This window comes from Protopterus annectens, chromosome 17.part0 (genome assembly GCF_019279795.1).
Source record: "Protopterus annectens isolate FY-2018-M chromosome 17.part0, PAN1.0, whole genome shotgun sequence".
Taxonomy (NCBI): Eukaryota; Metazoa; Chordata; order Ceratodontiformes; family Protopteridae; genus Protopterus; species Protopterus annectens.
In genome coordinates, this window is record NC_056751.1 from 594,357,177 (window position 1) to 594,375,393 (window position 18,217).

At 40.2% G+C, this 18,217-nt stretch overlaps 1 protein-coding gene across 1 annotated transcript in view; it reads left to right on the plus strand.

Moving 5' to 3' along the window:
• The window catches only part of UBE2M (ubiquitin conjugating enzyme E2 M), an 861,662-nt gene that overhangs the window by 635,543 nt on the left and 207,902 nt on the right, over positions 1 to 18,217 (plus strand). The window contains exon 4 of the mRNA XM_044059596.1: positions 1,946 to 2,009. Within this exon, the coding sequence (XP_043915531.1) occupies positions 1,946 to 2,009 (64 nt within the window). The remainder of the gene's footprint in view (positions 1 to 1,945; positions 2,010 to 18,217) is intronic.

The window sequence follows — 18,217 nt, forward strand, 5'->3', positions numbered from 1 at the left end:
ACTAACTCTGTGCACGGCTAAATCCAGAATATTTCATCTAGGTCCCAACTTCAGTGTATTTTTCACAGTTTAACACTTTTTAAGCAGAATGGTGTGACAATGGGTGCGGCATGAGCCCCAGTTCTTGCAAATCTTGCAAACATTGTGAGGGCTTTCTAGGAAACTAACTTGATTCTTAATTCTCAATTTGAGTTCATGTTCCCTATATAAACTTTTTTTGATGACATCATTTTTGGAGGGACACTAGGGACAAACTGGATCAGTTTTTTTCAGTTTATCAACAGATCTACCGAATTGTTGATATTTACCATGAAAGCAGATGGTGTGTGCCAATTTTCTTGATGTATCTATCAAGAACAACAGAGAAGCCTGTAGATTTGAGTCAACACTTTACAGGAAACCAACTTATTCCAACTCTCTGCTACGTTTTGATAGTTTGCATCCTCTTTACCAAAAGAAGACACTAGTTAAGGGCCAGTGTGTAAGACTGACCCGCGTGGTTAGTGACTGTGTATGTTTTGGGGATGATTGGAGAAAGTTGTGGGATATGTTATCTAAGAGGAGGTACCCCAATGACTTTCTCTGGTGTTTTTCTGGAAGTAGAGAACTGAAGGAACCTATGCACCATTACTTGGGATACAACAAAATCAGCAGTGAAACCAGTTGGCCACCAAAAAGACATTAATTTTAATAAAGCTTTTATTCTTCCATTTTGTTTCCATTTTAGTGGCATGCGAGATATATTTAAGAACTGGGCCAGATTTCATGTCGAACAAGAATTTATGGACAAAGTAGGAGAAAAACCTGTCATAGTATACCAGAAAGATACTTCAAGATGATGGAAAGAATAGTACACAAAGTAGTAGAAGGAAAAATGACTAAATCTGGGCACTGTTCTCAATGCAAAAACATTTTAGAAGGACCAGGGGGTATATCTTGATGGATTTGGCAATATAAAATTGAAACAGAAGTATTACTGTGGCAGTAAGGGGGTGGTCTATGTTGCAAAGTGCCAACAGTGTAAAGGATTTTACATTGGTAAAACTCTTGAGAGTTTAGGAACAGAATTTACCAACATGGGTCCGACATAGTTAAAAAAGATGAACGCAGTGTGCCCTATATAGGCATATTAAGGACTTCCCGACTCGCTTTAAGTTTATAACTATTGACAATGTCCATAAAGGGACTAAGGGGGTGGACCAAATGACCTTTATTTAGAGTACCAGGAATTAAAATGACAGTTGAGATGCAATGCTGGGAACAAACCTGATCTTAATAAAACCATCTCTATATCAAGTTATTTGAAATTAAAATCTGTTTGCTATTTAATTGGCTTTTTAATGAATGTATAAGAACTGTTAAATTGAGTTGTCTCTATATACATAGAAATTGTTTTTAGGGTTTATATTGAGTCATAATGGTTAAAGATTTTCTGAATATTTTAATGAAGAGGGACCTTTAAGAAAAAATTTGGTTCAATTAAGGTTCAGTCGTGTGGTTTTTAATGTTATTTGTGCTGGCTTTTTAGTTTAGAAGTTATTCTGATGAAGTCTGGTTATTTGGCGGATGAAAGCGCGTAATGTGAAAAAAGTTACATTTGCTTCGGGTGCCTTCCTTTTTATTTTCTTTTTCTGTAGTGTCCTTTTGATCTTCTTGCATAGTCTGAGCTTTCATCTTTTATGTGATGGTTAACATTTTCTGTCTTGCCTTGTATTGTACTGTCTGAAATCTTGTAAGATTTAACTGTGGAGCTTTTCTCCCTGGACCTCCACTGAAAAGAGGTTTGTCACAGCCCAGTCAGACTTTCATGGCAAACAAATGCAGGTAAAATATTTGTGGCTTTTTGTAATTAAATTTTTTTTGTGCAGATGAAAACCTGATTTGTTCAACTTTGTTGTATTTGATTTTATTTTTCTCCTTACACATTTTTCTCCTTCCTTTTCAGAGAGGATTGGAAACCGGTATTAACAATAAATTCTATCATTTATGGACTTCAGTATCTATTTTTGGTAAGTTACCTTCCCCCATAGATTTTCAGTAAATGAAAGTGAAAAGTAGTGCTTTCCAAGAAAATACTACCAGACTAGGAACGTATCCACAAACAATGCAGAAAAGCGTGTGTGGGGGATTAAAAGTTGAATTCATCAGGTCAGTGAGCAAGCAAACAGTGGTGTAAACCTTCTTTATCTAGTTTTTGTTACAACACATCACATCATATAAAATTAAGTATATGCTGCTCTTGGAGAGTTGTCATAGAACACTTTCCAATTTCTTGAAAGACTTTCATTGTGTTCATTTGGTCTAAGGAAAGTCTTTAATAGAGAGAAGTTTGAAAATGATGTCCTTCTGAGCTTGCAAAGGATATTATATAGGAGTGATGTAAGAGAAAGCTGGGGAGAATGCCATAGGGACATATTCTGCTGTCTTCTCCACTATAGCAGTATTCAGCCAAGTGTTTTTTGGAAGGGAAAGATGTCATTCACCTTCCTAACAGCAACTCACAAGTCAACTAAGTTGTCAATCATCCTAAATTTCTTTCTCGCATAAGTTTGTTGACAATCAATTTTGGTTGCTGTAAATTTCATCGAGCTTTAGGAAATCTCTTCTGGAAATCATTTTTGCAGGGTGAGGTACTGTGCCCAGCCCATTGGTACTTAATAGATTAACTACAGGACAGTACAGTTATGAATAAGGGGAAGCAGTCCCAACTGACTGGATTTTCTCTCCATCTGTGATCATGAGTTTGCATTTCACAGCAGAACATTTGATAAATAGGATATTCAACAAGAGGAAATTTCCTACCCCTCAAGTTGTCACCACAATTATATGGATTATTCCCTAGTAGAAGTGTCTGGCAAGCACTATTTCATCAAGGATCAACAGGTGATTTGTTGGAAAAATGTATTGCAATATTTCCCTACAGTGGTGAACATGCTTCTTCACTGGGGTTGGGTAGCCTTCTGGGAGAGATTGTCTAAAGCATCCCGTTAGAGTATGTTTGACAAGACTGGTCTTCAATGACTAGAGAGTTTTAGTTGTAGGAGTAGAACCACTGTCAGAAGTTTGATAAATTGTTACATTTGGAGTTTGCAAAATAATCTTTGGTTGTGGAGGGTGGTGTGTGATAGAAACCAGACATTGAGTAGATTGCTGTCCTGTTTTGAGGAAGGGTGGTGTGGGACAGGCTCCAAAAATAAGGTTTTATTTCTCCTTTATGAAGATGACTGTTGGTCTTCTTTTTGTTGCACAAGTAAAGCTGTGTGCCCAGTGGGGATAGTTGAAATTTTAAAAATGGTGATTCCTGAAAAATCTGGAGAACTTCTAGTACTAAGAAGATTGTTGGGGGTTCAAATGTGAACTTAATATTTTGGAAAGAATGCAACTTGTCCAGGCTGTACTTTCACTGTGTGTAACTTGATAATCTCATTAGTCGACCACTACTTCCACAGTTGGGTTTGAGACAAATTTGGTTGTACCAATATGGGAAGCATATGGAAAGTAGGAAGCCTCTGAAAATAAATGAGAGAACACTACAGAAGGCTTTCACTAAACTTTGTTGAAGTCGGTGGGAGATTATCATGAACTTGAATCTTTTGGACAAAATAATCCATCCAACTGTATTTTGTATGTTTATCTATAATGGAGCATTATTTAACCCTCTTGGAGCTTCCATTGCAGATAGGCCTGATGTACTCTGGCGTCCTGATTAATCAGTGTGTGCAGATTTCTGATTTATTGCATCATTTTGGTAAATGCATGTGAAGTTATCTAAAAAATAGTCCTGCAGTAATTTTTAAATTTAAACGTTATATTGGTAGAAATTGGTAGTAAATGACACCACCATTTTACTTGCTACACATCTTTAGTGAGTGAATCTTTAAACAAAGGTGTACATCTAAACTGTTTGAATTTGCTGTTTTGCATGGTTTACCTTTCCACTTTGTGGCACATAAATTTATAAAATGAGAGACAAACCTAAACAACAAAGGATAAATTCATACTGTGGTTCTTGTCAGTTAACATCCTTCATTCAGTTAGCATTAGTCAAATGTCCAGTGACGTAGCAGCCACTTCAACGCTGAAGCCTTTAGAAGGCAGTAATCATATTCAGTCCAGTCTTATGCACACCCAGTTTAGGTGAGCAGCCCTAGTCCAGGGAACCTGTAATGTGTAGTCCTTTATTCTTAGCAAGGTTTACAAAAGCTTTGTATTTTTTCTTTATATAAGAAATGTTCAAATTACATTTAAAAAAATGCAGTGGCATAAAAATAGAGCTACAGATTTATGTTTTAACTGGGAAAGCCCACTGAACACAAATTTACTTTTCAGGGCTGAGCAAGGCTACTTTCTGATTAAATTGCTTGCTCGGAGTCCCACAACAGGCAAACTGAGACTAATGGAATCCAACTCTGGACTGCATGAAAGAGATGCCTTAATTTTGTTTGCCAACTACCAGGTGTTACTGTGTGTGTAAAGTTTACTCTGTCCCTATCTCTATTCCAAATTTGGCTGTGGTGATTCTTCTACTTGTATGTGTGTGCGCAAGTGTGCGGATGTCTGTGTATACGATCGTTCTTTACCTATATTTATTTTTACTTATTTACATTTGTTTGACTGTTACACTCAGTAGGCCAGTGGCCTTTTTTTCAGGGGAGACCCATGATGATGCATATACTGACTAAGGGAAATTTGGCCATGGCACTCAGGAACTTCTCCCTACCCCTTTTTAAGTGCCTTGGATCTTTTACATCCACCTCAGCGATCACCGGTTCAGCCCTGTATAACATCTCATCCAAAGGACAGCACACTGAGGAGTGCATCCCCACCCCCCTTGTGCTACACTATAGTGTCAGTAATAGAGAGGGAATCCAACTATCCTATGGAGGACAAAACCCTATGGGCCTCTGCAGCAAAAGAGTGCTACTTGCTGAGCTACTGAGACTGCAGTATCCTACTCAACCTAAGTGGTAGATGGTCTTGTCCTCTCTACTTAGTCTTAGGGGGCAGTTAGACTGAGCTGTCCCTTCTTAAATCACTATTCTCTGAACCTTTCATATACCCATTCTGACATATACAAGGTCACGGGTTGACTTTTTGCTGTAGTCTTTTGTACTTTCAATGCAAATACAGCTAGCCTGGTCTGTCCTTCACCCTACATTATGCTAAGAAGTTGTCATCTTTTCTTTGTTTCCTATTCTCTGTCCCACTAATCTTTCATATATCTTTCAGACAGAATTTAGTCTTACACATACCTGTCAGACTGTAGCTATTCATTTTTATTCTCTACAGATAATCCCTTACCACTAGTTTTCAGCTATGTAGCCCCCAATGTTTAGTTTTCAGCATTTCAGTCCTTGTCTGCATATTCTTCTGTCTCTGCATCACAGCTTTCACCAAATCAGCTCCAAAAATGGATTCATCTGACTAGCAAATACAGAGCATTTCCATCCAAATACAATGAAACCGTCAGTACTACATGGATATCATTCTCTATATTTCTAGTTTTCCATATTTGCTCCAGTCTTCTCATACCATCAAACAGTTCAGAAAGCACTTGCATTTCTTAGTTTTTTAGGTTTATAGTTGCATACTGGGCTTAACTACCAATAGGGCCCTTATAAGCCTAGCCGTGCATCCCAAACGTGACTCACAAATTTGATTTGCATAGGGGATGATTTACTGACTGCCTCAGCCCATGAAAAGTGCCAGACCAGGGGAGATTTTCCAATTACCCATCCATTTTTTTTTTTCAAACACCTCTGAGTTATCACTTGTGACATAGGCAAATTTACATTCATGTAAAAAGTAATCAAACTGTATTAACATAAACATTATACTTTACATATATTGCTACATAGCGCATAACCTAAGCAGTATTACATAAATTATTCTGTTCCTGCCTTTTTAAACAAGAAACCTCTTCATTAAACCAGCACTTGCTATATAGGCAGTCAGACATTATTTAAATGAAAACCACGGCAACACAATCCCAGTCGCAAGCATTTTACGTTGCTTACCATGGTGATACACTCCCAGTTGCAAACATTATACATCACTTATCTATCCAGTCTTTCTCAATCAAACATTATATAGCCAATTTAAGTCCTGCTGCCTTTTAGGTCTTATTCCTCCCTTGTATGTATTGTTCCCACAGTTCCCATTTTTTCTTATGTAGTTTGCTCCTACCCTTTTCTAATTTTATCTGTTACTGCATTCACTGCTTGTAGTATAGCTGGTTTAGATTTTGATTTCTATTTCTAGTAATTGCTTTTTTGGCAGCCAGCATTATTAGACAAAGCAAGGCTTTACCATGTCTAGGCAATTCAGATTCTATACCATAGCTCAGAAAAATCATCTCCCTCGTCAGACCAGTCTCCTACCTACCATCTCCAACAGTGCATCCTGCAGAGAATCCTTGGTCCGCTAACTCTCCGCACTCCAAGAAAATGTTCGCAATTACTCTTTCTACCCTTCACACTGCCAGCATTTACTGTCTACCTGAGGAAAGTTTTCTTTGGTGTCTACTTGGGCTGTAAAAATGAGTCTACATGGGGTATAAAATAGCTATGTAAACATTTCCAGGCAAACATACTAAGTCTTCTAGATTTTTGTTGCATGTTTGGGGAGGCATACATATATTTTGCCATTGTTTCTTTGCGAGTTGTTTATCCAATTTGTCTTCCCAATCCATTCTAACCTCTTCTGATTGATTTTTATAGTTGTCTTGCAATATTTTAAATGCTGTATTAATTATTCCTTTTTTAAATGGAGGCTTCTGTGCTAGATTCTATTAAAAATTCTACCAGTGCTGGTCTTTTGTTTAGGACCCCCTGTTTCTTTGTCTGCCTATACCCTGATGTCAATCCAGGATAGAAAAAGCAATCTCTAACCTGCAGTCCAAATTCTTGGCATCTTCCCATTCTGTCATCTTTCCCTTTCTAGTTATTTGCTCCCAATACCTTGGGTCCTTTGCCATTTTTCTCTAGTAATTTCTGGCTCCCTATTGTCTGTATCCCTAATTGCAATCATACCTATTGACAGAATCTCCTTTCTCCATTCCCATGTTGGCTTAATTCTTAGAATACTTTCTGCTACTTCATGCATATAATATTCTGCATGATTCTTGTTCTCCTTACAGGCCTGCATCCGAAGTCCCAGTCTCTCCTTGTTTCTTGAGCTTCCCCCGTGTCTCATCATCATACCTTTCTACTTTGAATTATAGATTTCTGTTTGTGCTGTGTATGGGAGTCTTAACTTTGTAGCTCTGAAATGCTCCTTCAGACTGGGTAATCCCAAACCACCCTGTTCTACTGGAAGAATCTGCTCATCTCACCTGACACTTACCATCTTCCCCTCCCAGATAGTCCTTCAGCTCTTTATTAATTGCTACCCACAACTTCTCCTTTGGTTGATAAAAATATGCCTGACCTATTTATAAGACTAAAGGGACTAAAATAGCTTGCACCTTACTATCTGTACCCATATAACAAAGCTTCCATTTTCAGTTTTTGTATTATCTTTTGTTTAGTCTCTTCCCACATATCCTTAGCTGCCACACTAGAATAATTTTTAATCCATACTCCTAAATGTTTCATTGTATCATGTCCATAAACGTGGGTATTCCTGAACCAGTTCATGTGTGGGTACATAATTTACCACTATTGCCTTTGTTGTAGCTTTATTAATTTTGTATCCCGAAAAGATCTGAAGTGGTCTCAAAATGTTCCACAACACTGTAATGTCTTTTTCTGGTTTTGTTTGGTACAAAATATCTGCAAATAAAGCCAGCTTTTCTTGGACTACCATACCAATTATATCCTTGAATTTGAGTCCCTTATTTTCTTTGCCAGTGGTTCTAAATATAATGCAAATAAAGGGGAAAGAGGACACCCTTGCCTGGTTCCTCTGCTCAAGCAGAAATTAGCAGGGAGGACCCCACCAACTTTAATTTTCACTTCCTATCCCTCATCAACTTTAAGTTTTTTCAGGAAATGCAAATGCTTCCATTGCCTTGCTAATAAAGTCCCAGCTTACTCTGTGAAATGCCTTTTCTGTATCAAAACCCACCAACAATGGTATTTTCTTACATTCTGCTTCCCTCTGGCTCATCAGAGTTCAGTTAATGCTGTCAAATGTTTGTTTCACCTCCACAAAACTACATTGATCCCCATCAGTTTTGGAATTACTTTTGCCATTCCTTTGGCTATTATAGGCATGAACAGTTTATAGTCATGGTTTAGTATTGAAATGAGCCTGTATATGAAACTGGATATGATGGATCCTTACCCTCTATTGCATCTACCACATTGCTTTCTTCCAGGACATACGTACTTCTCCATTTAAAATATTGTTAAACAAAACCTTCCAGATCTTTCAGATGTTCGTGTTTCACTGTTGCAGTCATTACACTTGGGTTATCCTGCTGGCAGGCTACCCGCAGTCGGCCCGAATTCCAAAGTCCTGGTCCGGCGTCTGTTGCTGTCGCCTCTTCCCTGACGTCAGTGCGCCAGGGGTATAAAAGATGCAGTCTACGCCATTTTCTTCAGTCTTTCTTGCCGCACAGTGCCCGAAGCAAAAGCAGTTCACAAGTGCTGGTCACCCGACTCCTGAGATTTTAAAAATCGAATTTTAGATCCGAAGTCTTCATTAAAGCTAAGTACCCCATTGGGGAAACTTTTTTTCTTGCTCCAGACTGATGTCAGGAAAAAGTTAACAATTGTATTTCTTGTGGGAAGCAAATACCTCATAAGGATTTTCATTCTTACTGTATTTCTTGCCTAGGCCCTGACCACGACATTGCTAGCTGTTGGTTTTGTGCTAGATTTAACCAACGCACTGTTAAGCGTTGGTACGATTTTGCCTTTCATTACTTTGGCCAAAGATTTAATTATATAATGCCGTCGGAACAGCCGACGACCGGAGTTTATAAAAAAAGCAAGGAAAAGGACAGGCATCCGAGGTCCAAAACCGACGAGGCCTCTGCTAGACCAGTCGCCAGTTCTCAGTGAGGCGCTTTCGCAGCCCCTGACGCCCGCTACCTCAGAGCCACAGGCAGCTTCCGACTATCATGTGGAGCCGACTAGGCCTCTGGATACTCAAGGTATTGGACACCCGGAAACTATTCCCTCAGATGGGTCCGGAACTGCTGAGCAGGCATTGGCTTCTGAGGGTGTTTTCAGACCTACACAGTTATGTCAAGCAAACCTCAGCTTCAAAGGCAAAGACTAAAACCGCTCTAAAGACAAGTACAGCATTCTCCTGGACAGACTTCCATGCCTAAGAAACAGATGCTTAAAATGGCCAAAGACCTAATTACTTTGATCAGGGGTTCCCATCCCCCTCCTGATAAGAGGCCTAGGCAAGAGACAGAATATGACTCTTCGGATCAGGTTTCCATTTCCTCTGACTCCTCTTCTGATCAGGGATACTCTCTTCCTCCCTATGAGGATTCTGATGCTGAAGAATCTATTCCCTTCAGCCTCTCCTCCTGAGGATTATTCTTTTGAGGAAACCCTGCATACCATGAGGGAGCATTTTCACTGGGAGAGCCAAGATTACTCAATCTAAGAAAAGGCTCAGACTTTTTTACTGCCTCAGCACAGACCTCTTGCCATTCCACCTGTTCTAGACGTAGATGCATTTTCATAGTCCGGCCTGTCTCCTGACTCTTTACCCCCTGCACCTGTTAAGCCAAGCAGATACTACAGGGTTCCAGACTCTCATAAATTTCTATATAAAACCCTGCTGCTGACCCAGAAACTATATCTCAGGGTCCCAAAGGGGTCAAGGCTTCCACTGCAAACAACTCTGTCCCCTCTGATAGGGATTCTAGGGCACTGGACAGATGTGGGGGGGGGGAGTTTACACTTCTGCTACCTTGGCTGTAAGGGCTTTAAATTGTCAGTTTCATATGCTTAAATATCAGCAATACTTAATGTTACTGCTAAAACAGAAAATGTTGACAAATTCTGAATGTTCTCATAACAAGGAAATGCAGGATTTATTGCATGCAGCTGAACAAGTGGGAAAGCATACTTTGCAATGTGGTTTTGATTCACTGGATGTTAGGGTTCTGTCATTAGAAGGCATGCTTGGTTAAAGGAACAGAATCTGCCTGATCATGTTAAAGCAAAATTATTGGAATGCACCATTACAGCATGATACTTTGGTGTTAAGGCAGAAGAGGTGTTGAAGAAAATGGAGGATAAAGTGAAATCTATGCAGACAGTTAAGTATTTCCTACAGATACAGCCATCCAGATTTAGCAGGAACTGGCCTTCTAAGAATTGGTCCTTTCCAGTGTCAGACAGGCCACAAAGAGGTAGATACAGACGCCCTAGAGGCAGATCCCAGCCCCAAGGCTCATACAGGCCTAAACAATGGGGTGCTCCTATCTCCAGAAGCGGAGAAGACAAATCACAGCCATACAGGAAACAGCCCCAATGACTTTCCTCTGCCAGTGCCAAACACACATCTGTTGACAGCATCCTTAGGGGGGAAACTAGCACTTTTTCACAAAATTGGCACATGAACTCCCAGGACAAAATAGGTCTTGAATATAGTGTCTCAGGGCTACAGTTTCCACTTTCACACCCTTCCAAAGACAAAAGGTATGCCAGACCTGCCACACAATCAATGGGCAGAGGCACAAAAGCAAGTTTCATCCTTCATGGACATGAGGGCTATTCAGCGAGTACCACAGCAAGAGCAGGGACAGGGATTTTTCTCAAGACTTTTCTTTGTACCCAGAAAGGACAAAGCATGGAGACCAATACTGGACCTGTCGATTCTAAACACTTTTCTGGACGTTCCAAAATTCAGAATGTTGACACTGCAGCAGCTTCTGCCCATGCTGGGTAATTGCTTGTAACTTTGGACCTCAGAGGCATACCTTCGTGTCCCAATCAGACAATCTTGCAGAAGATACCTCAGATTCATAGCTGACTCAATGGACTACCAATTCTCTGCACTGTCCTTTGGCTTATCTACTGCGCCCAGAGTCTTCACAAAATGCCTAGCACCAGTAATTGCATTTTGCAGACAGAGGAATACAAATATATCCTTACTTGGACGACTGCCTTGTTCAAGCAGAGAGCAAGGACATTCTACTGAAGCATCTGGCGTTTGTAAAAAGATTACTAATTTGCCTAGGGTACACAGTGAACGAAAAGAACTCAAAACTGGTACCCTCTCAAGATATAATATTCCTGGGTGCAAGCTTAAATAAACTGCCCAGATGGCTTATCTCACACCAGATAAACAAAGGCAACTGACTTCTTACTTCGAAATGATGACAACAAAGACCCAGTTATCTGCAAGAAAAATCCTGCAGGCCTTGGGCTTCATGGCATCCTGCATTCTGCTAATTCCATATGCAAGACTGCATATGAGGAAACTACAATGGTGTCTAAAAAGTGTTTGGACTCAACATTGTCACAGCCTGGAAACATTAATTACCCTCATTCCCTGCCTGCAACAGGAGTTTCAATGGTGGGCACAGGCCTGTCACCACCACAAGGGACAGCCATTCACTTTACCCACAACCAGGCAGACACTAACAGCAGATGCATCAGACTGTCTGGGGGGCCCACATGGCAGGAAAATGTATTCAGGGCACATGGCCCGCAAGCCAAATGCATCTTCATATCAATCAAAAAGAGATGCTAGCTGTACAGAATGCCCTGACAGCCTTCAAGGATCTTCTTCATCCAGGACAACTGCTGATTGAGACGGGCAATACTGCAGTCATGTGGTACATAAGCAAGGAGGCACACATTCCTACCCCCTCTGCAGACAAGCCATAACTCTCTGGAACACAGCATTGACTTATCAAGTACACTTGCAAACACAATTCCTGCCAGGAAAGACAAATACTCTGGCAGACGAACTAAGCAGAAACCACATGGATCCTCACGAGTGGGAACTAGATCCACAAATCTTCAGCATGATAACAGGGAAATGGGGACGCCCAGACATAGATCTATTTGCCTCCCCTCACAACTGCCAGCTACAGAGATTCTGCACAAGGACTTATCACAAACAAGTATGGAAAGTGGGCGCCCTATCATTCAGCTGGAAAACCCTTACAGTATATGCTTTTCCTCCACTGCCTCTCCTCCCCAAGGTACACCTAAAGGTCAGACAAGAGAAGCCAAAAATTATACTGATTGCCCCAGACTGGCCGCGCCAGCATTGGTACCCAATCCTAAAGAGCTTGTCTCAAGGCCCAGCCTGGACATTACCTCAAATTCCCCATTTGCTGACCAACAAAACAATCAGATCCTGCATAGCCAACTCAGAACTCTAAATCCTGGCTGCTTGGCAGATAATGTAACCATTCAGAACACCTCTCACTAATGCAGTTATGGATTTTATTCTGGAGGCCAGGAGGCCCAGCACCAGAAAATCTTATGCAGAAAAATGGAAGAGATTCTGTGCTTTGAACCAGGCACAAGGAATGGACACGCTTGTACCAAATATTCCTCAAATTTTACAATACCTAACGGATGCTGGACAAAGGCCTATCCTTCTCATCAATTAAGATCCACGCCTGTGCCATTTCAGCTCATTACAGTACGGACCCACCTATTTTTTCACATCCACTGCTAAGGCAGTATCTCAAAGGGGCAAAAAACATAAGACCTCCAAGGAGAGCTCCAATACCTGCATGGGACCTCAATTTTGTCTTGGAAAAGCTCACACTGCCTCCTTTTGAGCCAGCCAATACAGCTGAGATAAAATACTTATGGAAAACAGCTCTGCTCCTAGCAATAACTTCAGCAAGAAGAGTCTGAGTTACAGGCACTAATGGCTGTGGAACCTTTTATTGTTTTCCATCCGGACAGGGTTTCTCTAAGGACAAGCCCAACATTTATGCCCAAGGTAGTGTCCAGTGTGGCCCTTAACCAAACCATTCATTTGCCTACCTTTTATCCAACCCCACAGAGTAAGGGGGAGAGACTTCTGCATTCTTTGGACATACACAGACAGCTATGCTTTTACTTGGACAAAACTAAAGCTTTCAGAAAGACTGAGCAACTTAGTGGCATATGCTGCAGGATCGCAAGGAAAAGCTAATTCAAAGCAGACTGTTTCAAAATGGATAGGCCACTGCATTCGTTTCTGCTATTCACAACATGGCAAATCAGTGCCTAAGGGCATTAGGCCACATTCAACCAGAGCAGCAGCCTTCCTCAGAAGAGTACCAACCAAGGACATTTTGGAGGCTGCAACTTGGACTTCAGTGCACACTTTTATAAAGTACTACCACTTACCTCTTTACTCTAAATCCAGAGCGGGCTTTGCCACTGCAGTTCTGCAGGGCCTCATAGCCACTCCTAATTCTGTTTAGGCCCAGCCACCCAACCTCAGCTTTGGGATTCAACCCAAGTGTAATGACTGCAACAGTGAAACATGATGAACATAGTACAGTTGTGTACCTACCATAAATGTAGATGTTTGAGTGTATTCACTGTTGCAGTCCAGGTTACCCTCCCACCATCCCCGTTTCATTGCTGGGACTTCTGTACTTCTCTATTCTATACAGCCTATGTGGTGTATTTGCTTGTAGATGAAGGTAATGTTTGTTCATGCTTTTTTATGAGCAGAATTTTTAGCCTACCCTTTTGGGGGCATCTGACATCTGGGGCAAGAAAAACTGAAGAAAATGGTGTCTGCTGCATCTTTTATACCCTTGGCGCACTGACGTCGGGGAAGAGGCGACAGCAACCAATGCCGGACCAGGACTTTGGAATTCGGGCCGACTGCAGGTAGCCTGCCAGCAGGATAACCCAAGTGTAATGACTGCAGCAGTGAATACACTCGAACATCTACATTTATGGTAGGTATACAACTGTACTTTTATTTCCCTCCTAGCTTCCAAACTTCCGCAGGAATACCATCTATTCCTGGAGACTTTCTTGTAGATTGGTTATGCATCATGATTATCTCATCTTCTCCTATCCTAGCTGTTGGTAATTGAGCCTCGCGGTTATCTAATCTTCTCCTATCCTAGCTGTTGGTAATTGAGCCTCATCTACCTCTAACCTTGGCATATTTAATTCTTTCATAAACATTTCCATTTTGTATATTTTCTTGATTTTCATACTTCTCTGCTTTATAGAGACACTCCTAGAATTTCCAAAATGTTTCTAATACCTCTACAGGATCTCTTGATGCCTTCTGTGTTATAGGCTCCCTAAATAAGTTTGGCGACAGCCCTTTCTGCATTCTGTTGCCCGAGTTGTGCTAAAATGTTATAAAAAACAGTTTCTTAACAGCAGTCTTTCTAAGCTTGTGCATGTTATCAAGGTAATCCCTTATTTTCTGCCTAGTATTCTGCAATTGATCTTCCTCTTCTGTGAGATTCCCCCTGTTCTGCAATACTTTCACATTTGTCAGTCCCTCTAAATAATTCTTGCTACGTCTTAACCATGGCTCCCTTTCTTTTATTTCCACCCTGTTTTTAAACTCCCAACTTAATTTGATCATACTACATAGCCATATTTTCAGAATAAATTTCTATCCTCTCTAGCAGCTCCTTGAACAATCTCCACTACCCATTCCTTAAATTCCTCTCTTTTCAACAGATAGGTGTGAAAGCGCCGATGTCTCATTTTTTTCATTACCCTGAGTTTTTATTTTAGCTATTATTGGTCCGTGATCTGAAATACTTATTGGGTGGGTATCGAGACGTTGAATTAAATGCACGTGTTCCTGTGAAATTTAAATTCTGTGTAGCTTAGCCCATTTTTTTTTTTTTTTTTTAAATCTTGGGAGATATGTAAATTCACTCAACTCCTGTTTCCTTCCATGCCAAATATTTTCATAAATTTCTTCAAAAAATCTACTCTCCTTTGTTATATTTTTCCTTCTGGGTTCCCAGACACATCCAGACTACTGCAAATTAAGTTCCAGTCCCACCTATAAATAATATTCCTTGCTGAAAACTGTTTTTTCTCCCACAATTTTCTTGAGCTTCATTACAGCAGTTTTGGTGGAATGTCAATACATGCCAATATAATCCTCCTCCCTTGCCAGTAGTCCTTAGCACTGCAAATTTGCAATTTATTTGTCTTTTAACTGGGTTGGTCCAGCTGAGCCAAAGGCACGCTTTCAGTGGAGACCCGAGGAGAAAAGCTCCAGTTACAGTTAAAATCGTTCAAGGCAAAAATTTACATCACAAATGGCAAATAAGAAAAAAATGTACATCAGTGTGAAATTATTTGAATTTAATTTTGTACAGGTTACAGTGTAAATCTATACATTAACAGCAAGTTATCACTATCATCATAATTTATTGCTGTTGGAGCTCCTCTTGCAATTAATGTTAGTATTCCTCTTTTCCTGCGTCCCAGGTATTCTGCTGAATAACCATCCTGAAAACCTTTCAAATCAAATTCACATGTTTATTTCTTTCTAAGTGTCTCCTGTAGCTTAGCTGTTTGCACTCTACGTTTTTAATGTAGTTCACTACTCTTCCTTTGTACTTATCTGTGAGGCCATTTACATTTAAAGACATTAAAGGAAAGCATCATTGTATTTAAAAAGTTATTTCCACCTTTTATGTACAACACTTTTTTGTTAAATGTCTAGTTCCAGCTTTTGTTACATGCATACACTGGCAGGTTGAACTTTTAAACAGTTTTTTGTCCTATCCATTTGAGCCTATGTCTCATCTTATAAAACTTTTTTATTGACAGCCCTCAAACAAAAAAAAAATACCCCATAAAACCTATTAACTTAATAGTAATAAACAACTATGTACACCTTCAAATATTGAAGTTGTAACTTCCTAATAGGAGCAGAAGTCCCAAACTGACAGCCACACTCAGACTTGAGTTAACCTGAAAGAAAGTTCATCCATGGTAAGACGCATGGTGCAGCCTGTGCTTCTAAGTGCTGATTGGTTTTGTCTTTGTAGGTCTCCCAGCAGGGAAAACCCCTGAATGTTTTCAGAGAACATTAACTACCTTAGGAAAGCCCTTGAATGCTTTCAGAAAACATTTTCTACTTTTGGAAAACCCCTGTATGCTTTCAGAGAACATTATCTCTTAGCCAATTTTTGTTTTTCCCCCCTCAGCCAAATCACACTCCACCAGAGTGTAGCCAGCTTCTCTATCAGATTGTCTCCAGGGAGACATGAGAACCAGGCAACCAGTTTCTCTTTATCAGATTGTTTCCATGAAGACCAGTAACAGAATTGTTACTGAGGTTACATGTGTTTGCTAGAAAAAAAGCCTCATAATATCCAGTGTTCATTTTCATTTACTTGCTCTCTCGTAAATCGATCTGAGATTTTCAGTCCGGTCAATTCCCCATGCAGGAATGAGAGAAGCACATTAATCTCTCCTTTATCATGCTTTTCGACCAGGCTTTTTTTATACGTTGCAGTGCCTACATTTCTTAAAACTGAACAAGGAGAGAGAGAAGGGAGAAAGAAAATAGCACCTGTTTACAATCCCCATTACACTTAAATTAAAAAAAAAATGTATAGCATGTAAAGAAAATCACATACCACAAAATTGATACTATTTAAGAAAGTCTTTAACTTTCTCCCTCCTCTTCCCCTCTCCAAAGCAATTTTCTGAACATAAATAACATGGAGTAGGGCATATGCTGTAGAGTCCCCCATAAATCCACCAAACCAAGAAAGTCCAATATTTCCAGATTTTCTTTATATTTCACAAATATAATTATTGCATTGTAATCCCATAGTAAGTTACTGGTTTTATTACTGTTCATCTCTGAAGTTCTGTCTCTGCTTCATTTCCAGTGTATTTTCAGTTCTAGTAAACTCTCGTGCTCCCTTCCTTCTCTCCAGAATTTTCCGTTGAAACAATGGAAAAGGTTTCACAGGCTCTCTGTGGTCATTATTACCAGAAGAACAAGAAGCAGAATCTCCTGTTTCACACCTCACTTTTTGTTGGACAAACCTGTGTATTTCCTTCTTAACATATACTTCATCAAAAAAATGATTTTGCCCCTCCAGGAGAGATTACTGTGAAGACAGCTGGGTATAACCGTTTGAATCTCGCACCTGTATCTCTATGTTCCCTGAATAGTGGAATACATTTGCTCCTCTTCTGTCTGGTGTACAGTGAGTAGCCTTCTCCACAAACCGCTGTCTCTGCTGTCTCCCACTTTTAGTACTTTGTCCTTCTGCCACAATTTTGTCAGAATCAAGTGCTGCTGGTAGGATTGCATTTTTACTATTAAAGGTCTAGGTTGCTTTCTTGTAGCCAGATTTGAAGCATACATACAATGTGCCCTTTCAACTAACAACAACTGCTGTGGAATACCAGTCCAGTTGCTTATTTCTGCTTTCATAAAGTTAATGCAGTCTGTTCCTTCCAGCTTCTCTGGTATAGCTGAAAATCTTGGGTTTTCCCTACGTGCTGTGTCCTCTAATTCTATTTTTTTAAAAACATCTCTTCCTGAGCAGTCTCATATTCAGCCAGCCTTTTCTTTATTATGACCTGTGATTTTTGCAGCTTTTACCTCATCTGAATATTTGTTGAAAGCTTTTTCCAGCCTTTTGTTTATGTTGATGTACTCCATCAGTGTCTTTATTTTAACCAGGTCTGTATGCAGTTGTCTTGTCTTCCTTTAGGTTACTGGAAGTCATGTCTGAAGGTTGGATTGCTTTTTCCTGAACAGCTGCAGAACTCTCCCCAGTCAGTGCTGCTTCCTCACTTTTTGTGGGTCTGTATAAGAACAAAAGATCAAAATCACGATTGCTCTAAAGAGCAAAAATGCTGGACTTCAAACTCCTTATTGTGGGGGCTGTGCCCCCCACACCCCCTGCTAAATATATATTCCAAATCCGAGATTTCACTACAGTGAGGAAAGGGCAAATATTCCAATGTTCTTAGTGTTTCACTGTTGCAGTCATCACACTTGGGTTATCTGCCTGCAGGTAGCCCTAAGTCAGCCCGAATGCCAGAGTCTTGGGATTTCTGCGTCGGATGCGGTCTCCTCTTCCATGACGTCAGGTCATCAGGGGTATAAAACATGCAGCCGATGCCATTACATCCGCTTTTCTTGCCAAGCGGAGCCCGAAGCAGAAGCAGTTGGCAAATGCCGGTCGGCCGCTACCTGAAATTTTCGTTATTAAAGTTTCAGACCTGAAGTCTTCCAAAGCTAAGTACCCCATTGGGGATGAGTTTTTTCTTGCTCTAACCGATGTCAGAAAAAGTTTTGTCTTGCCTGTGGAAAG